General features: G+C 44.0%; 1 protein-coding gene across 7 annotated transcripts in view; it reads right to left on the reverse strand.

The window, feature by feature from the left end:
* LOC112225897 (microtubule-associated protein tau) overlaps positions 1-20,974 on the reverse strand; it is a 40,871-nt gene extending 19,897 nt beyond the window's left edge. For 2 of the 7 annotated variants that reach the window (XM_024390026.2, XM_024390020.2), the window contains exons 1-3: positions 20,809-20,973; positions 1,800-2,000; positions 490-576 (exon numbers count right to left, since the gene is read on the reverse strand). In XM_024390026.2, the coding sequence (XP_024245794.1) occupies positions 490-576; positions 1,800-1,983 (271 nt within the window). In that variant the 5' untranslated portion in view covers positions 1,984-2,000; positions 20,809-20,973. Of the gene's footprint in view, positions 1-489; positions 577-1,799; positions 2,001-3,839; positions 3,973-5,412; positions 5,559-17,179; positions 17,784-20,808 lie in introns of those variants that run through there. The other 5 variants (XM_024390022.2, XM_024390025.2, XM_024390023.2 and 2 more) reach the window with 5 other exon arrangements.
* Between the last annotated feature and the right edge of the window lie 970 nt (positions 20,975-21,944).

The following is a 21,944-nucleotide window of genomic DNA, read 5'->3' on the forward strand; positions in this document are numbered from 1 at the left end:
AGAGGAAAATAGAGGAGGAGAAGAGAGGAAAATAGAGGAGGAGAAGAGAGGAAAAGAGAGGGGGAAAAGAGAGGTCAGCAGCACATTATTTTGGGGGATACAAAAGGCACTCAGAATCCAGGTGTTACGGGGTTATCTGTGAAAAGTGAAGCAGGCAGCTGTGAAGCAAGACGCTAAAAACAAATGCATTGTTGAGGTTGTGACAAGAAGCTGGATGATGATTCGCGAAGAGGCAGAGGCAAAATGGAACCAAATGAGCAAATTGCTTTTGAAGCCACAAACAAGAGGCACAATCACAACCAGCAGTGTACTCAATTCCATTTCACAATGATCAATTTATGATTCGTTTATGAAGTATTTCTGATTCATGAGTCAATTCCTGAAACACATCGTGAATGGACACTAAACAAAATGGAATTGAGCCCAACCCTGCAGCTCACACAGCCCCTAATAGAAAAAAAAGGGGTTTGGATGTGAGGAGCGGCATACCCGAGAGGTCGCTCTTAGACACAGACACCTCTGACACTGGTGCTCGAGGCTGTGATTTCAGTTCAGGTGACAGCTCCAGCAAATCTTCTACGTGAGACAGAGGCAAGATTATTAGTTAGTGAGAGAGAGAGAGAGAGAGAGAGAGAGAGAGAGAGAAACAAAAAAGGGGGCATCACATCAGGTTAGTTGGAACAAAAGAGCGGGCTAGCCTATATTTTTGAGGTAGGTGAACATATTGAGGATGCAGTGAGGCAGTTAAGATGTACAGTGGAATATATTTTGGAAAAAAGAACAGCCCCCAGTCCCAGTTTGCCCTACATTTCCAACTCAAAACACAAGACGCCTTGCTTTAGAAGTTGTTCCTTTTGTTCTTCAGTGGTGTAGTGTAAGCTGTACAATACGAGTGGTAGAAATGCCCTTCTGCGCCCTAAAGAGGAAATATTCTACATGAAGCGAAATACGGAGGCTAAAAATACCCGAATGGAGAACTTCAAGCAACATCCTAGATAGACTCCATCATTGTAATATTTAAGCCTCAAGTGGTTGCTGACATACTGTCGGCCTACAGTACAGTAACCAAAACCTAAAAAGCTGAGACAGCTGGTGCATGTCATCCAATAGAACTGGGCAAAACTCTGTACGTTAGAGGGACACTCTGAAATTCGGGCGTATGCTACTGTACCTGTAGACTTCCAGTCATTGCGCTAACGACAGTTAGCATTGGCTGGTTGAAACTACCTCTAACTTCCTTCATACTGCACGCAGAGACATGCAAATGGTATCCACGAGTTCGTCTGACTGGGTACGTAGAAAAGGGACTAATTGCCAGAACCTCGAATCCCTTTAAGATCCTCTGTAGATGACAGTAAAAACCAAAATGCTTCCCTCTCCCTGCTCTTGTGGCCTGTCAGGATGATTTGTTTCACCATCTGAATCCTGTTTTCTGGAAGAGAGTGTCGGGTCTGTATAATACAGGATAGAATGTCTGTCTGAGGAGAGATTGACCCAAATGCCTGGATTACTGTAAACACACACACACACACACACATTTGTAGGGTTATTTAACCATGCAATTTCAGGAAGGGTACTGCAGAGAACAGCCAACAATAACATCCTTGACCTCTATCTGTCTGGATGAAACAGATCGCCACAGTCTGCTTTTTACTATTAAGGTCTACAAGAAATCCTAAAACAGATTGACCAGATTCTAAGAAACTTATTTTCCAAGAATATGTATCTGTTGCTCTCTCTTTTCCATAACCCACCCGCTGTCAAAATCTACAGTCGTAGTGACCTAGTCCATCACTGACCTTTCATGTCCCCAGGTCCCATGTGTGCGTCTGGCATCCCGTTAGGCTTCTTAACCTCCCGCTGGTCCAGGGGTTCCTTCAGGGTCATGTTGGCCAGGGCAGCCGAGGCCGTGGTCTCCCCAGAGTTGAATTGCAGGGCGGCGTGGCCGTCCATGCTCGAGTTGAAGTCCTGATGCTGATCCATGGCGAAGCGAGTTCAGGCTGGGAGAGAGGAGAGGGAAGGAAGAAGAAAAAAGACAAGGTTAGTTAACGCTCCATTCAGTTTGGAGACCTTCATTTTGATGTCATTCACACAAGCTACTTTGGCAGGTGGAGACAGATCATTGCTGCTTTCAATAGATGTCTTGAAAAATTAGATGGGGGGCCTCCGCATTTTCAGACTGCACGGAACACGGACTGAACCGAGAGGTTCGGCTTACTTCAAAAGTGTGTCAGAGGAGCAGAGGCCTGAGAGAACCAACCAAAGTTGTTGGGATCTCCGTAATAGGCTACAATGTCAAAGGTGAACGGGAAGTCATTGACAACTACTCCAAATCGACACCCGGCATTGTTGGGCCTCTGCTGTTCCCCACAGAGAGGGATATGGCTGCAGAGCTAGACAGACCGATACCAGCGCACTGTTGAATTCTCCCACAGTTTTATTGTGCAGTGTATTCCGGCCCAAAGGTCTTAGTCACCAACCCAGACCCTTCATACAAGAACCGCAACGGATTTGTCCACTCATCCCAGGCAGCCCTAGCCTGATCCCAGATTTGTTGATCCCAGATCTCCTATTGCCATTGTCACACCAACGGGCTGCAACACTGCGATTTCTATGTCGCCCCCTCATTAGGGACTGATGGGGACAATCGGGACTTTTTCCCTTTGTCTCCCCCTCACTTTATATAAGCGTTATGTAATCAAAGGACTTTAGGAGCTGAAAGGGCAGTCGGCTTTGCTAACGCAGGCAGACGTGGTGCAACAACGGACTGGCGGCTAGGGGAAGATGAAATTCCAAAAACATTTGTCTGACGCCCTTTCTCAGTGATCATGATTTGAATGGCCTCGGCTCGGTGTCTTTTGTTTCTTCAGGTTTTTGCTAGGTAGGGTCTAAAGTTCCATCATGTCTAATGTGGTACCGAAGGACGTACCAAAGAAACGTGGGCCTAACGTCTCAACGTCGCTTGACCTAGCCTGTTTCCTCCCTGATTCGAGTCCCCAAGCAAAGCCGTCACCTCAATAGCGAGTGTAGAGAGACGACACCTAGGCTATTCGAACGTTTCGAGTTACTCTACAGACTCGAGGCAATCCTCCTCTTCCTCAGCTAAGCTTAGATAATCATGATTCATGTTACATGTGACATTGAGCTACAAGTATGAGCTACTACCCTGTAACGGATGTCATCATGTCAGGGTTGGTGTACTGTAATGCGAGCATGCTTCTATTTGTTATGAAGCAAGATGGTGGAAGTGGCCAAGATAAACACTGGCCAACCATGAGGGCTCCTCTCCTGCTCTTGCAGAAACAGCAGCTCAGAGACTACACACACGCACAAGGACACACACGCGCGTGCCCCTCTTCCTGCAGAAACCAGCTTTGCACTGCAACTCATAGAGACTACAAGATCAGATGCACCAATAATAGGGTCCTATTAATGCGGGGGGAGGGGTTCCTCCTGTCTTCTCGAAGGGGAAGTCCCTCTCAAAATACACACGGCAGCCTGCCAGGCGTATCCTGTTTCTGTTATCTTTTAAGTCCAGCGGTTTGGTTGGGGTTATGAGAGGCGTGTTTTTGTGTTTATTATTAAGAGGGTGATTGTGTTCTGTCATGCTTGGGGGTCACTTGACGACGTGGGCTTCTTCCATGTGTGCATTTTCTGGACTGCCTTTCCAAGACTGTAGAACTGCGTCATTTAGCGATGCCGCACAGAGGATGGCTTTCTGACCAAAATGCAATCAGCTTCAGACCTGCATCGGACCTGCTTCAGACCCCTGTACTGGCGAAAAAAAGCTAACCACATCTTAACTTGATCTTAGAGTATTTTTTTCTAGAGGACCTCACCTCACTCGGAATAGGCATGGGCCAATAGTAAGGAGGTTGAGATCTGGCCACTGTGAGATCTGTGAGATCGGAGCACTTGGCAACTGTTAGCTAGCCTATGTCCTGGATCAGTGTTCTGGTCAAGCCCCCAAACCTGTGTGTGTGTGAGAGAGAGTGAGACTGAGAGAGACACAGACAGAGCAGTCACAAAGAGCATCACATCACAGCCCGGTGTGTACCAGAACCACAGCCCTCCTTATGCACTGTCAATCTACTGCAATTAGGCTACCTTCGGGCTCGAACAAAGAGGTGCGGGGAAAGACGTAGGCTAACTGCAAATAGGCTCACTCAGTTACTAAAGAGGAGGGAGCAGGGCCCCATTTAAGGGAAAGGGGGATACCTAGTCAGTTGTACAACTGAATGCCTCCATTCAGCTAGTTGGAGAGATACAAAGAAAGGAGGCAACTACCCAAAAACCGGAGGGAGAGAGGAGACCAAATTGGTGATATGATTTTGGATCTGAAATGCCAGAGGGGCAGATGGATGCTCATGTTAATCCTCTTTTTTGAACATCCCACAGGCGTTTACACCTAATCTTTGTCCCGCACTTAGCTGAGCACCCTCCAACACCAGGCCAACACACACACACACACACACACACACACACACACACACAACTGTGTAAAGCAGGGCCAATCATCAATGAATAGGCTAGGATATTCTACACACAACAGACCGAAGACTGAACGCACTGGTCTCGCATCATTAGCGAAGAGAAAGAGCAAGCTACCCAGGCTGCACTGTGATTGAAGTTTTGTGGAGAAGAAAACCCCAACAAAATAAACATAGTTTTTCCTTTCGGAATTCATCCCAATTTCGTTTAAAACGTTTTAAGCGTTCACACCCCTAGTCAAGGAACATGTCATCAAAGGCAAAGCACTAGGCCTGGATAAACATTTTCTCCATGTTTGACACGATGAGCCTAGCCTACACCCCGTTTATGTGACTGTTGATTTGTTGGTCCTGATTATTGTTTTACACCCAAGCATCGGGACAAGACGTGTTAACCAATGTCTCTATTTGTCCAGGACATAGCCTGAAAGTGGTCAAATCTCAGAGCATGTTAGACAGTCACCTAAAAACTCCCCAGTCTCTCATCCCATGTCTTCTCCTCTGTGGATTGTCTTTCTGTAATACTTCAAAGGTGCAATATGCAAAAGTTGGTACGCCATGTCCTGGTTGCTAAAATTCTAAAAGTTCCCCATAAATTTCAGTTTATGTGACAAAATTCAAGAGGCACTTGCACATCTGAGCTATCCTTTCTTTGCAGGTGCCTGGTAACAGTTGAATAAGATGAGAAAAAAGAAGGAACACCCACACTGCTCTTGCTTAGTGTCACCGTGTTTTTGTCCTCCGTTTGTGAAAAAAAAAATGCAGATTTATTATACAATCTAAAATATTGTATTTTCAGCCGTTTGAAGCTAGTGTGCAAAAACTAAACTTAAGAACGGGAAGGCAAGAAATAGGGCACATAAGAAAAGATCTACCGCTTCTTAGACTTGCTTTCAATGAGAATGACAGATCAAGAACTCACATTTATTTGTGAAATCGGTCCGAGTTGCCCAAAAAGTTACATATTGCAGTTTTAAAGAGCGGGAGGAATACAATGGCTGAGATGATTTGGAGCTCTGTCAGCCTGGAGAGCTACTCGCTGAATAGGACTTCTCTCTAACACACACACACAACTATACATCAGCAGACAGGGAAGGGGGTGGTGGGCGGAGCTAGAACAGCGCTGCATTCAGAGAGAGCTGCCAGCCTGCTGAATGGCCAGGCAGCGCCCAAAGGAAGCCTCTCTCTCTCTCTCTCTCTCTCTCTCTCTCTCTCTCTCGCTCCTCTTTAACATTCATCAGTAGTCGCTGCAGCAAGCAGAGAGAAGGAAAGAGAGAGGGGCAATCTGAGGGAGAGGAGGGGGGGGTTCCACTCTAAACACGATCGCGTCAGAGACGACCCAGCCCTTAACTCCACTGCCTTGCTGTAAGAAAGGCATGTTAAAGCTAAAGGGAGAATGTATCAGAGCAGCAGATAGAACACAGCAAGGACAAAGTATGCAGCGTGGGATTTAGCCATGTGAGATATTTGAAAGCCTTGAGCGCAGTCGGAGATCATATCATCTGCAGTTCTTGTAAATTCACCTATAAAAAAACATTCTCAAAGCTTTCTGATAATACTGTTGTTTGTTCTTTGTCTTGCACGAATCCTGAAAGGTTCCTTCAGTTTATCAACGATGGAGAGGAGAAAGAGAAAGAGAAGGAGAAAGAGCGGGGAGAGAAGGAAAGCAGACGACACAACGAGAACGAGACAGGGGGACTGTGTCTAAGGGGGGGATGAGGGGCGGTAAAGGGCGAGGGGGAGAAAAAAAGATGGAGGGGGAATGGGAGTGAAAGAATAGAAGACATAGATCGATACTGACAGGTAGGTAGAGAGAGAAGGAGACTGTTAGAGAGGAAGGGGACAAGGGGAATGAGACTGTTGCTGGAAGAGGGAAAGAGAGCGAGAGGAGAGGCTAAAGGGGTAAGGGAGGGAGAGGGAAAGGAAGGAAGGAAGGGAGGGAGGGAGAGGGAAGGTGCGCCTGCAAAGCCTCTGGTCCTTGCAGAAAGAAAGCTGGCGCATGCTCAGACCGGGGGACACACGCCCAGCCCAATGCAGCGGCATGATACAGCAGAATCCAAAAGAGAAGAAATGGAGGAACTCTCCTCAGTCTTCTAATGCTTGGCTCTCAATCTAGCCTGCATCCCCAATGTCAGACGGTAGATACAGTGATAAAATAGAGACATTTTAGAGATGAACGGGAGACATTTTAGAGATGAACGAGAGACATTTTAGACATGAAATAGAGACATTTTAGACATGAAATAGAGACATTTCTCCTCCGGTGTCGTTTCCAATAACAATTTTTTGCAGAATAGCCTAGACGCTTTCCTCTCAGATTAGGCTAGACGCAGCCTTCAGTTTTTCACTTGAATTGGTTTCAGCATACCATGTAAATCCATGTGGAATTAGGCCAGAGGCAAGTACGTGGGCGATTTGGGCATAACACATGCCATATATGAGAATATTTTTAGGAGCTGTTTCTGGGGGGGGCGAACCTTATGAGATGATCTTAATGATCTGATTTGGGGTTTGATTAAAGCTAAACCCTTTCAAAACAAACAGTTTTCTCCTCCCTTTACGTAACCCTAACCAACTAAACTCTTGCAAGACTATTGTTGAACCTGATTAGTGAATACTGGCGACTCCAGGCCGGACTGCGTTGAAAGCAGTCCTTTCCACTTCCTCGACATTCACTTTCTCCTCTGTGTGACAACAGAGTAAAGCAGAACGTGCCGACTAAGAGAAGTCCACCTGACTGTTGTGTAACCGTAAAGTTCGAGGTGTCATTCAAGGTCTGCAGCTGGACCACAGGACACAGTCAGACAGAATTTTAAAGAGGAGAGAGGGAGAACGGTTGTAGTCTGAGGCTCGGAGTGTTCGCTGCCCATCCATGCAGATCCACACAACGTCTCAAATGGGACCCTATTCCCTATATAGCGCACTACTTTGGACCAGGGTCCCAAAGCAGTGCCCATAGTGAATATGGTGCCATTTGGGACGCACAGAATGACAAGGAACGTTTGACAAATACAGCTGGTTCAGCCGATTCACTCTGAGAAACAGAGGGGGAGAGTCAGGAGGAGAATGGGTAGAGCATCGTGTGGGACAGAGATGGAATGCAGAAACAGGAAAACAAGCTGCTACAATATGGAACAGTGGGATGTTTCTTTCCAATGTGCTGTACTGGGGGTTTCCTGCTTTCACTGTCCCAGAAAATACCAGAGGAAGAAAAAAAGAGCCCAGAAAGGCTACAGCAATGCATCCACCTTGCCCTCTCTGGGGCCCTCCTTCGGAGTGTCATTGCCACTGTTTGGCTCCGCCCGGGGCCGTCTGTACAGTAGCTGTGATGTGACTCAGCCCCGGAAGACTGCCCTCTTGGGAGGGTCGAGAGGGTGAAGCTGCAAGGCTAAGGGGAAAGCAGACCGGTTTTATGTAAAACAGAAGAAAGGTTTGTTCTGAAATTACCCCACAGTATTACACAATTTAGTTCACAAGAGCCTTGCATTGATTTCTCCCCAAAGAGGGAACCACGGCCTTCTTTCTTGTAATTACAGAGAAGATTAGGCTAAATTCAAAACAAGGTTTCTGGTGATCGGAAACAAAATCCCCTAACGTTGGCTCTATTTTCAGATGCCTGAATGAAAATGTTGATGCCGTTTGTGCAACTAAGGCAGGCATTATCCTGACTCGATGAGAAGCCGGTATTGTTTGCGGATAATGCGGATCATGAACCCAGACCCAGCGGGGAAATACTGGGCAAAACTGGTTGAAATGACGTCATAATCTCAATCCGGTTCTGCCTGTAATGGTGAAAGCTTTGATCCCTTATTGATGTCACTTGTTAAATCCACTTCAAATCAGTGTAGATGAGGGGAAGAGACAGGTTAAAGATTGCTTTTTAAGCCTCGAGACAATTGAGACATGGATTTTGCCCTCTGAACAGCCTCAATTCGTCGGGGCATGGACTCTACAAGGTGTCGAAAGACTTCCACAGGGATGCTGGTCCATTTTGACTGCAATGCTTCCCACAGTTGTGTCAAGTTAGCTGGATGTCCATTGGATGGTGGACCATTCTTGATACACACAGGAAACTGTTTAGCGTGAAAAGAACTGCAACGCTGCTGGGGTTGACACAAACCGGTGCACCTACTACCATACCCAATTCAAAGGCGCTTAAATGTTTAGTCTTGCCCATTCACCCTCTGAATGGCACACACACACACAATCCATGTCTCAATTGTCTCAAGGCTGAAAAATCCATCTTTAACCTTTCTCCTCCCCTTCGTCTACACTGATTGAAGTGGATTTAACAAGTGACATCAATAAGGGATCATAGACTGACCAGGTGAAAGCTATGTCAAGGAAAGAGCAAGTGTCCTTTAATGTTTCGTACACTAAGTGTTTATGTCTAGAATTATGCTTTGTTAATGTTAGTATTGCCTTGTACCTAAGCTTTCTGCCTTGTATGTGAGTCCAATCGTTTGACAACATTATTAAATAATACTTGCTCCTCATGACCATTCCTTGATCTTAGTCAGCAAAACACATAATACTTGATTGCACATGGTCTAACTATATTTTATGGACTCAGAAAAACATTTTAATAGGCTAATTGCTTCGTCTTATTACGACCCTCGTGAGGTATATACACTGCTCAAAAAAATAAAGGGAACACTAAAGTAACACATCCTAGATCTGAATGAATTAAATATTCTTATTAAATACTTTTTTCTTTACATAGTTGAATGTGCTGACAACAAAATCACACAAATTATCAATGGAAATCAAATTTATCAACCCATGGGAGGTCTGGATTTGGAGTCACACTCAAAATTAAAGTGGAAAACCACACTACAGGCTGATCCAACTTTGATGTCCTTAAAACAAGTCAAAATGAGGCTCAGTAGTGTGTGTGGCCTCCACGTGCCTGTATGAACTCCCTACAACGCCTGGGCATGCTCCTGATGAGGTGGTGGATGGTCTCCTGAGGGATCTCCTCCCAGACCTGGACTAAAGCATCCGCCAAATCCTGGACAGTCTGTGGTGCAACGTGGCATTGGTGGATGGAGCGAGACATGATGTCCGGGCCAGTCCATAGCATCAATGCCTTCCTCTTGCAGAACCTGCTGACACACTCCAGCCACATGAGGTCTAGCATTGTCTTGCATTAGGAGGAACCCAGGGCCAACCGCACCAGCATATGGTCTCACAAGGGGTCTGAGGATCTCATCTCGGTACCTAATGGCAGTCAGGCTACCTCTGGTGAGCACATGCAGGGCTGTGCAGCCCCCCAAAGAAATGCCACCCCACACCATGACTGACCCACCGCCAAACCAGTCATGCTGGAGGATGTTGCAGGCAGCAGAACGTTCTCCACGGCGTCTCCAGACTCTGTCACGTCTGTCATATGTGCTCAGTGTGAACCTGCTTTCATCTGTGAAGAGCACAGGGCGCCAGTGGCGAATTTGCCAATCTTGGTGTTCTCTGGCAAATGCCAAACGTCATGTACGGTGTTGGGCTGTAAGCACAACCCCCACCTGTGGACGTTGGGCCCTCATACCAACCTCATGGAGTCTGTTTCTGACCGTTTGAGCAGACATGCACATTTGTGACCTGCTGGAGGTCATTTTGCAGGGCTCTGGCAGTGCTCCTCCTGCTCCTCCTTGCACAAAGGCGGAGGTAGCGGTCCTGCTGCTGGGTTGTTGCCCTCCTAGGGCCTCCTCCACGTCTCCTGATGCACTGGCCTGTCTCCTGGTAGCGCCTCCATGCTCTGGACACTACAGTGACAGACACAGCAAACCTTCTTGCCACAGCTCGCATTGTTGTTCCATCCTGGATGAGCTGTACTACCTGAGCCACTTGTGTGGGTTGTAGACTCAGTCTCATGCTACCACTAGAGTGAAAGCACCGCCAGCATTCAAAAGTGACCAAAACATCAGCCAGGAAGCATAGGAACTGAGAAGTGGTCTGTGGTCACCACCTGCAGAACCACTCCTTTATTGGGGGTGTCTTGCTAATTGCCTATAATTTCCAACTGTTGTCTATTCCATTTGCACAACAGCATGTGAAATTTACTGTCAATCAGTGTTGCTTCCTAAGCGGATAGTTTGATTTCACAGAAGTGTGATTGACTTGGAGTTACATTGTGTTGTTTAAGTGTTCCCTTTATTTTTTTGAGCAGTGTATAATATGCATATGTCAAATATTACCCCACTACAACCCTGTAAGCAGTCTATGTAGATGCACGAAAAATGCTAATATCGATACCATGACTTGACTGGGATTTGTGTCACATATGCTAAAACTGTAGCATTTGGAAACAGTGCTAGGGAAGCTAAACCAAAGCATGGATTGTGGTCATACCTTGTCAACAGACTGCTTACAGGGTAAGGAAACCAATATGTAATTTCTGGTGAACTGCCCCTTTAATTTACGGCAACAGACCTGCTGCCACTGACGGAGGCATAAAAATACCCCATGAACTCAGACCTACTGACCCGACACAGAGTGCCCATCATTCGTCACAATACTAACTTAGTCACAGTATTATTTTCAGTGACTCAGGAGTGGATGATGACGCGCATACCCAAAAGTAGGCTAGGTCTTGTATCTTCTACAAGGGGCACGGTCTTAATCTGTGAGCTCTTGTGTGTTATTATATTATAATTAAGTCTGATTTGATAGAGCAGTCTGAGCGGTGGTAGGCAGCAGCAGGCTCATAAGCATTAATTCAAACAGCACTTTCCTGCGTTTTCCAACAGCTCTTCGCTGTGCTTCAAGCATTGCACTGTTTATGACTTCAAGCCTATCAACTCCTGAGATTAGGCTGGCAATACTATAGTGCCTATAAGAACATCCAATAGTCAAATGTATATGAAATACAAATGGTATAGAGAGAAATAGTCCTATAATAACTACAACCTAAAACGTCTTGCTTGGGAATATTGAAGACTCATGTTAAAAGGAACCACCAGCTTTCATATGTTCTCATATTAGCTGGTAGCTGGTTGGAGGACCTGTTTGTGCTACGTGGTTTTGAACTGGAGCTGGGCGATATAGAAAAATATCCATAGTGCGATAAATTGACCCATTGTTTGCGATAATGATAAATCTGCAATAAAATTGTTTTTTTTTTTTGGGGGCTGCTAGAGCTGGGCGATATGGACAAAAAGTCATATCGCGATAAATCTAAGTATTATTCCTGATAACAACAAATACAACAAATGTTTAAAAAAATAAGAATAATGGACAGTTAGCGTTAGGACCTTACATTAGCGACAGGGCTGTAGACAAAATTTGTTCAAGTGAGGCAACTGAGTTGGAAGCCAAAGGATTTTAAAAAAGTGCGCACAGTGGGGAGTGGGAGTAAGTCATCAGCCGACAGCGAAACATGAAGATATTTTCATAGCAGGAATCAACATAATGCATAGGCTATTACTGTTGACCAAATCATTTAGAACAATCTTACAGCTCCCATACTCAATGGCTGACCGCGAATCGGATACAGACACAGACACAGAACAGGGTCAATACAGACCGCGGGTCCCCCTCTCAAAATATATATATATTTGGATTTTATTTTCTTACTCGGTCGGGCTTCGACCCCTGGTTTTATATAAACATACATAAGACATGGACGAATGCGTAGAATTGCAGGAACTTCCCTTAAAACCGCAACAACAAAAAGTCCCCATGCAAAACGTGTAGAATTGCAGGAAATAAATTGTATTATCAATCCAGACCTTTGCCACCTAGAAAATGTGTTTGACCGAACCTTCTTAAATAGTATTTGAGTACCCTTGACCTACAGGAACGTTGTGTAGCAAAATCACTTAGAATTACTAACGTAAGCTAAAAGTTTCGGGAAGATAAAAGGCAATGTCGGTCATTTTCCGTCTATCATCCCAGCTCTATTTTTAACCTTGTTTTGGTCACTTTCTGGGTATGCCGAAATGAAAACGTGGGAAATTGATGTAACATGAATACTATTGAGAGTGATATTGAGTATCATTACCACACTGTATTACAATATATTACATTGCAATGTATTACAATAAGCAATAATAACCTCAAACATACATATTACATGTTTCAAACAAGGCCCAGGCCGGTGTGCTCTCTGTCGACAGTAGATTAGGACATGAAAGGAATCTGTTAAGGACGCAGACAGAGAAGAAATCATCAAGGTAGCTGCTTTCCATTCAGCCTGGTTTATGCAATCGGTTGAATTTCCTGGGATTAGGCAACATTACTAACACACAAATTGACAAGGGTTCCTTCCTTTTTGAACTTCATTCTGATTCCTAAAAAAGTTTAGCTATCATTCAATCCCCGAGGAGGTGGATAACTAGGGCGCAGTCAAGTCAACCATGACGTGACAGAGTATCGACCATAAATAAACGGAGGGCTCCGGCGAGTCCATTGACATTCATGGGCTCAAAGTGAACCATCTATTTCAAGGTAGTAATCATCACCCCCCCAAAAAAAATATAGCAGCACCCATTTAGCCAAAACGCCTGGACACCCTCACAGTACAAGAGAAACTAACTACTCCCTAGCGGGCAAAGCTGGTTGCAGCTGCGTCATTATGAAGTCATTGGAATGATATCATCGCAACCAGTTTTGCCCGCTGGGTCTGAATCTTCTACTCAGCATATTGACCAATAAACACACCTTGACATGTCAGCACGTTTAAGCCCAGGCTAACCATAATTAATTGGCCAGTCTGCGACAGGTGTAGAGTCTGTTACAGATAGAACAAGCAGCCTCTCCATTACGCAGTTAACAGCCCAAGACCCAGAGACATGTTAAGAAACATTGTTACCGTGCTGAGTCTGCAAACAGAGTAAGGCTGCATGACGTCAATATATGCGACTTAAGACTGCGAGTAACCATGAATCAGCTCAATTATGTTGTAAGAGCAAAGATGACGGTAAAAACAAGATCATAGAGTCGTTTATGTTTATAGTTGAGGTTTTGGCTAGTGGGTTACGGGACTGTGTGTGTGTGTGTGTGTGTTCTGTATGTGCTCGTCTTTACAGACAGAGGGTCACCCACTCCAGGAGTCCTGCCTGCCCGCTCCACTCACAGTTGGCTGCCTCAGTCAGTGGATCTGACCTAGTTTCCACAGTCAGTCCCTGCTATTAGGGATGGATGGGATAGAGGCAGTACTTCACCACACTCTCTCTCCCTTTTCTCTCTCTGTCTCTATCATTCTCTCCCTTTATTTCCCCTCTCTGTCTCTAACGGCATACGTGTGGACCATGAACATTGGTCTCATACTACAGACGTGTCGGTGGAAGCAAGGAAAGCACTGGGTGCCTCGGAGGCCAGACCAGGGCAGAGCAGGCAATCTATAGGCAGCTCTCTGCAGCACAGCGCTCTTTGCTCAGTGCAGCATGATGAGAGAGAGTATGAGGAAGAGAGAGAGGGAGGGGGGGAAGTAAAAGAGAGAGAGTGAGAAAGAGAGCTGGTGCTGCCGACTTATCAGAGATGCTCTCCGAGTGCCACTGCAAATGGATTTACAAACCGCTCATGCGTGCAGCATTAGGCTACCACTCCTCAGAGCTAGAGAACCAGCTAGTCCCAAGGTTCAAAAATACATGAGAAACATTGACCTTGTTCCTGCCCAGACGCCCAGGGTTAGCCCAGTGCTGAATCAGGACTCATGGTTAGAGGTCGACCGGAAAAAAATGTATTTGTAATAATGACAATTACAACAATACTGAATGAACACTTATTTTAACTTAATATAATACATCAATAAAATCAATTTAGCCTCAAATAAATAATGAAACATGTTCAATTTGGATTAAATAATGCAAAAACAAAGTGTTGGAGAAGAAAGTAACATTTCAATATGTGCCATGTAAGAAAGCTAACGTTTAAGTTCCTTGCTCAGAACATGAGAACATATGAAAGCTGGTGGTTCCTTTTAACATGAGTCTTTAATATTCCCAGGTAAGAAGTTTTAGGTTGTAGTTATTATAGGACTATTTCTCTCTATACCATTTGTATTTCATTAACCTTAAGACTATTGGATGTTCTTATAGGCACTTTAGTATTGCCAGTGTAACAGTATAGCTTCCGTCCCTATCCTCGCCCCTACCTGGGCTCGAACCAGGAACACATCGACAACAGCCACCCTCAAAGCATCGTACCCATCGCTCCACAAAAGCCGCAGAGCAAGGGAAACAACTACTCCAAGTCTCAGAGCGAGTGACGTCACCGATTGAAACGCTATTAGCGCGCATCCCACTAACTAGCTAGCCATTTCACATCGGTTACACCAGCCTAATCTCAGGAGTTGATAGGCTTGAAGTCAAAAACAGCTCAATGCTTGAAGCATTGCGAAGAGCTGCTGGCAAACGCACAAATGTGCTGTTTGAATGAATGCTTACGAGCCTGCTGCTGCCTTCCATCGCTCAGTCAGACTGCTCTAACAAATATCAAATCATAGACTTAATTATAACATAATAACACACAGAAATACGAGCCTTTGGTCATTGATATGGTCGAATCCGGAAACTATCATTTCGAAAACAAAACGTTTAATTCTTTCAGTGAAATACGGAACCGTTCAGTATTTTATCTAACGGGTGGCATCCCTAAGTCTAAATATTGCTGTTACATTGTACAACCTTCAATGTTATGTCATAATGATGTACAATTCTGGCAAATTAATTACAGTCTTTGTTAGGAATAAATGGACTTCACACAGTTCGCAATGAGCCAGGTGGCCCAAACTGCTGCATATACCCTGACTGCTTGCACGGAACGCAAGAGAAGTGACACAATTTCCCTAATTGTAAGAAATTCATGTTAGCAGGAAATATTAACTAAAGATGCAGGTTTAAAAATATATACTTCTGTATTGATTTTAAAGAAAGGCATTGATGTTTATGGTTAGGTTTGGTGCAACGACAGTGCTAAATCATCACCCGTTTGGCGAAGTAGGCTGTGATTCGATGAGAAATTAACAGGCACCGCATCGATTATATGCAACGCAGGACATGCTAGATAAACTAATATCAACCATGTGTAGATAACTAGTGATTTTGTTAAGATTGATTGTTTTTTATAAGATAAGTTTAATGCTAGCTAGCAACTTACCTTGGCTTCTTGCTGCCCTCGCGTAACAGGTAGTCAGCCTGCCACGCAGGCTCCTCGTGGAGTGCAATGTAAGGCTGGTGGTTAGAGCATTGGACTAGTAACCGGGAGGTTGCAAAAACGAATCCCCAAGCTGACAAGGTAAAAATCTGTTGTTCTGCCTCTAAACAAGGCAGTTAACCCACCGTTCCTAGGCCTTCATTGAAAATAAGAATGTGTTCTTAACTGACTTGCCTAGTTAACTAAATAAATAAAAAGTGGCCAAATCGGTGTCCAAAAATACAGATTTCTGATTGTTATGAAAACTTGAAAATCAGCCCTAATTAAATCGGCCATTCCGATTAATCGGGCGAACTCTACTCATGGGTGTGTTTGATCCTACCGTTAGGAGGTGTTAATCTCCTCAATGCACACACTGGCTGAGTGGTGATGGAGAATGAATACCGTCGAATAACATTAGGCTTAGTTCAGTATTTTCACTCAAAACAACTAAGAGGAAATAGGCTAGGCAGCCTAACATCCCGGCAGGCAGAGTTTAACCACAACTCAAAGAATCAGCATGACAACAAGGCCAAGACATCCCAGATTAGTAGAGAGCCAGCCAAACCAAAGGAAGCTCATCTGGGCTCTCTCTTTGCAGTGCTGTGGCTCAGTGACCTTGCTACCTATACCACCCTTACACTACAGCACACTAAAGTACAGTGGAGGCTGCTGAGGGGAGGACGGCTCATAATAATGGCTGGAATGGGGTGAATGGAATGGCATCAATCACATGGAAGCTGTGTGTTTGATACCATTCCACTTAATCCGCTGCAGTCATTACAACGAGCTTGTCCTCCCAAATTAAAGGTGCCACTAACCTCCTGTGCTACAGTAGAGTATGCGTGGCCTTGAGATCTGACAGAGAGTCAGGACAAGACCTAGCATCTGCTCTGGAGATCACCTACCTGCATGAGGCATAGGTTCATTAATTAGGCTAAAGGTATCCTCAAGTACTTGAGTCAATATTATTGCTAGGTTTTTGTATTCCACATTAAATGCAGGCTACAATGTGTGTAGCCTATTCTTTCTCAAACGTTAGGTGAATCTAAAGACTGTATAAATAAGGGTGGACCTGCTTTTCCAGTTTGTTTATAGCTAGCACTACGGCTGGGCGATATGGTCAAAATCTCATATCCCGATACAAGTCATTTCATATCCCGATAACGATATAGCAAATTTTCTGTAAATTCAATAAATAAATAGTTCAGATAAAATGACCACGTCATTTTTAAAAATTATTATTTCTTATAACATTTTGAATTATACACAACAAATAAAAGGTACTTACTCATATTTTATTATTTCTCCTTTGATTTTGAACCTTTGTGCAAATTTTCAACTAAGCATGTAACAAAATATAAAATAATGTATAAAATCAACAAAAAAAAGGTAAATAGAAAACACGTCAACTATAGTTGCAAACAAAATAAATATAGTCCGAAAAATATCTATATATACACATTATTATTATTAATTTTTTTTGAGGGGGGGTGCTTGCCTGTTTTGCATGTTATTTTGGCAATAATATGTGTCACATATCAATTTGCATTTGGTACCTTGGGTCAAGTGTTAGCACCAACTCACAAAACACCCGTTTCTGGACCGTGTAAAATGGGGCATTGTCTCTGCATATGTTAAGTTGTAACGGCAGCTGTTATCTCCTTCCATCTTCGGGATTCTTTGCCATATGCTGTGCCGCGGGCAAAAGCCTTGTGCAACGTCTGAGTCGGGGGTTTGTTTTGAGCACTCAACTATACTTTTTGGGTTCTCATCCGTAGACTCTCTCCGTACTGTTTCACAAGATTCTTGCGTAGGTGGTAAAAGAGGTTAGTGGTGTTTGAGCCTGTTGTTCAGGACCGGCCTGCGGCATATTTTGCAGAGCACGGTTTTCTGGTCCTTGTCAGACTTTTCATACCCAAACCACGTCCATGCGACAGAAGTAGCCCCTCTTTTAGGTACGATCTCTATGCTCTCCTCCATGTTTGTTTGTGTTGCAAATTTCCTTCCACACGGCACGTGTGGAAGAACGCAAAGCAACGTCCAATTGACGAAAAATATCGCCGTAAAGAGTGTGATTTGCGACACAACGAAATAAACGATAGAGCATAATGTGAAAACGATAGACGTTTTTCATATCGTCACACAATATATATCGTCATATCGCCCAGCCCTCGCTAGCACATGCAAGTAATTCTGTATTTACATGCTAAGATGTCAGAGGCTCATGGCGCAGCGAATCAGTGAGAGTGGCCCTCAAAGAATGTCTGGCATTTACCTATATCCTGTACTGCAAATGTCCCCGAGGAAAAATAACAGCAACGTGGGATACTAATCCTATACGTAGGTACATCTTATAACAGAGTGCAAGAGAGAAAGCAAGGACATAGACAGCTTTGAAACCAAGTCCCTTAATCATACCTTCAAAGGCAACCAACAGAGCTCGTAAGAGTTGTCAATCATGACATACTTGGTAACATTGGTCTCCTCTACAGCCAATGTCCTTTTAAGAATAATGGACTGGCGTGTTTGAGATTTCAGGTTTATTTCACGGGTGCGAGCGATCACGTTACGTTAACGAGTCATGTCCTGTTCATCTGGCCAGGGGTTGAGTGTGAGAGACATCTGCTGGCATGGACCGCTGATGACTGCACAAAGGCATGTGTACAGCTGCTTGTGGCAGGGCAGGCAGACAGACAGCGTCCCAAATGGCACCCTATTCTCTACAGCTGGGGTCCAGCAGCAGCTTACGCCAGGCTATGCTAACGCACTCAGCATGGGTCTCCGAGACAACTCTTTGATTCATAGTGCACCCTGACGTGTAGAACTGCAGAAACTAAGGAGTGCCTTGGCTAAATATTGGACCAATGCCAATTAGTGTTGGCTAGGATCTCTTTTTCGTCATCCAATCACAATGATGCACTCTAGTTTTGTGCATATTGTTTATATAAAGAGTTATGCGATTGTCAATTTAGTTTAGTCTTTAATCTTAACTTGAAAATGAACCCTAAAAGCATTGTTACTGGGGCTACGTTGTAGAACTAGGGCTAACTGAATTATGGTCCCTGCCGCTGATCCCATTCAGTGAGGTCAACATGGATGAGTGCAGATGTAAATTCCCTGCCAAGAACACAGAACAATTCACCGCCATAAATTATAGTATGACTATCATACTACACTGCAGTAGCATGTAGCCTGCAGACCAGCTCATCCAATTAGGCTTTAGACATGTTTTACAGAGCTCCCTAATTGGGCGGTCCAATCAAATTATACATGTAAATTTGAAAACTAAAAGGTTTGTCAGAGAGCAGAGGCTCATTTGTCAGCATTTTTTTGTATTAAAAAAAAAACATAAAATGATGGCTAGGAATAAACCTTATTTTCTTAAGTCAGGCTATATCCCAATACTAATGAGCATAGAATACAATGTTAATGAAAATTAGGTCTAGTTCTCGAAGTGTTACTCAAACAGGACAACATCATTTCTACATATTTCCAACGTATGAGATCAGGGAAGAACAATTCTTACAGCATTCTCCAGGACACATTTAACAAGATGGGCGTGGAGGAGGAATTGGATAGGAGAGAGATGGAGATAAGCCTTTGTCCCTTGATATTCCTTTGAAATGGACTCTGCCTATGATTTTCGGCCTCGAGCAAAAATAGTCGAGGGATAATGGAGAGTGTTGATTCATCTAACAAATGTACAGACCTATCGGCAAGTAGCGAAACCGGAGTGAGATCATGCATGCTCATCTCTCACTGCAACTCAAAGGACAAGAGCTAAGAAATAATGCGGAGAGCAGAGCGAGAATGAGGCGTGTCTGCAATATAGAAAACACCGACAAAAAAAACGCCATCATGTTATGACTCAGTTTGGCAAAAATAGACCTCAATATGAAATTTACAAGTGTGCTGAATAATATCGAAATAGTACGGGAAAAAGGTGTATCGATGATACAGTGAATCGATTTGTTTCAGACAAAGCACCACATGGCAAGGGCACGCGGAATGCATCTCCTCAAAAATTAGATTGGACTTTGAGCCCAGATATAGAGGCCTACATTTTTCTAACAAAGTGGCTTAAAAAGAATACCCGGCCTACTACTTGATTACAAAGTTGCAATAGCAATACTTTACATCGCATGCAATCCCTGGAAAGGGAGGTGCGGCTACAAATCATTCCTGAAATATGAATAATTAGCTAGTTAGCAAATGAGGTAATACGCAGGTGAAATAACATTTCACAGTCTACTTTTGGATTTATATAGTGGGACAGCAAGTAACTACAGCCAGGCAAGCCACTGACAATAAGTGGCCTGGTGATAAGGTGCAAGTGGTGAGCTGATAAGCCAACATCAGCACCACTGACAGCGGAAAGCACAGCTGCGGAAATCCAATTTCATAGGCAATGCTACTTGCCTATGATTCAGCACAAAAATCTAACTGACACACAAGTGTCGATGTAGCTATGAAAGTTTGCTACCGTCTGTACATGGATCAAAACATATACGATATAAAAGCTTTTTTTTTTTAACTATCCTGTAAGGAACACTGTGTGATTTCTTATTTCCCAAAGTAAAGACAGGCCCCAAGTAAGGAAATCAGAAGGGCACCACTATCTTAAAATCATAGCTAAAAATCCGTGGCGATAATAATTGGCGAGTTTAGATAGCTAACGGTCAGCTAATAGGTTTGGTAGCTAGCTAGATCATTTGTAGCTTGCAAGCTAAGTTACACCCCTTGGCTACATCAATTAGTTAGCTTAGCCTCAGTTTACGCATCATGACAACTGTCATATTTTAATAACGAATGTAAAAGTCAAAATATATAACATTAAACTACAAAGTGCGTGTTCATGGACAAATCCATTTAGCCACTTCTGATCCAATTATCCACATGGCTTGTTTGGGGCTCCTGCCTGGTGCGATGAATTTGCTTGCCAAGGCAAGACAGTACCCAGGCCCAACCTCTCCTCACACCCAGACCTACAGTAGGCAACGGAAGAAAAAAAAGGATACGCTCGGTGCCTCAAAGCTACATGACAAGCATGAATGGCGCTTTTGTTTTGCCCCGGAAAAAAAAAGCCAACTGCTCGAATTCTTCATCATTCGAAGACACCTAGGAGCAATGACTTGCGGAATGTACTAGGTTTGCTATAAATAGATAAAGCGTCTTTCTCTCTTACCTGTGTGGCAGACAGTTATTGTCTCTCCAGCTGCAGTCACTCAGTGGACACCCGACAGAGACGAGTAGTTCGCTAGGCGGCCTTAAGGGGAGGAGGGCGCCAGAGTACAGACAGAGATTGTTCTGAAATTCTTCCTGAGCGTTCTGCACTGATGCTTGGAATTAAAGAGGTTTGTGTGTAGGTAGGCCGACACTGATCTCAGAGGAGGCTGGTGGGAGGAGCTATAGGAGGACGGGCTCATTGTAATGGCTGGAATGGAATTCATGGAACGGAGTCAAACATGTGGTTTCCATATGTTTGATGTGTTTTATACCTTTTCCATTTATTCAACTCCAGTCATTTCAATGAGCCCGTCCTCCTATAGCTCCTCCCACCAGCCCCCTCTGTCTGATCTGTTGATAAGATGGTGTTAGAAGATAATGACATTAAAACTAGTTTAGCTGATATAAACAAATTGCAGGTCTTCAGAGATGATCTACAATGCTTACCCAACCGAATGACACAATGGTAGACCTAACTTGTTAAATAGCCTTCTGCCCTATGTAATAGGTGACAGACACAATTCTTACCAATAGGCCACCTTTTGTTATTTTCTCACATTAAGCCAATGCCAACGTCTAATCTAATATATTTGAATTTCCATTCCTCTAGGCCTGGCTTAGTGTCAATTTACCAATGATTACATAAGAATTACTGTAAAATCTGCTTAGAGGGATCTGGAGTGGCAATACCCCCCCTTGCCGTAAAACCTGTGGCTGGGGTATAACAAGGGAAGCACTGTGCTTGCCACTGTTAGTGACCTCTAAACATCTATAGGCCTTTACTGATCTGGCAGACTGACTGATCTAACACTCCTCCATACTAAACCAACCATAGAGGGCAGTAATTGGTTACAATGGTGTAATTACGTGTAACTCGACTACACATACACGTACAGTGTATGGAATATAATTTGTTTCCTTATGGAACCAATGGAATAGTCCCCAAAGTGCAAACCCCAAGCTAAATCAAGCACACCTCAAGTTTATTATATGAACATATTTGGCATATTTCACCCTGGGTCTGGTATGTTTATTAGGACAGAGAGCCTCCTAGAAACACACACTGATATTTTGCAAAGCAAGGGTTTGCATGTG

This window comes from Oncorhynchus tshawytscha, linkage group LG27 (genome assembly GCF_018296145.1).
Source record: "Oncorhynchus tshawytscha isolate Ot180627B linkage group LG27, Otsh_v2.0, whole genome shotgun sequence".
NCBI lineage: Eukaryota > Metazoa > Chordata > Actinopteri > Salmoniformes > Salmonidae > Oncorhynchus > Oncorhynchus tshawytscha.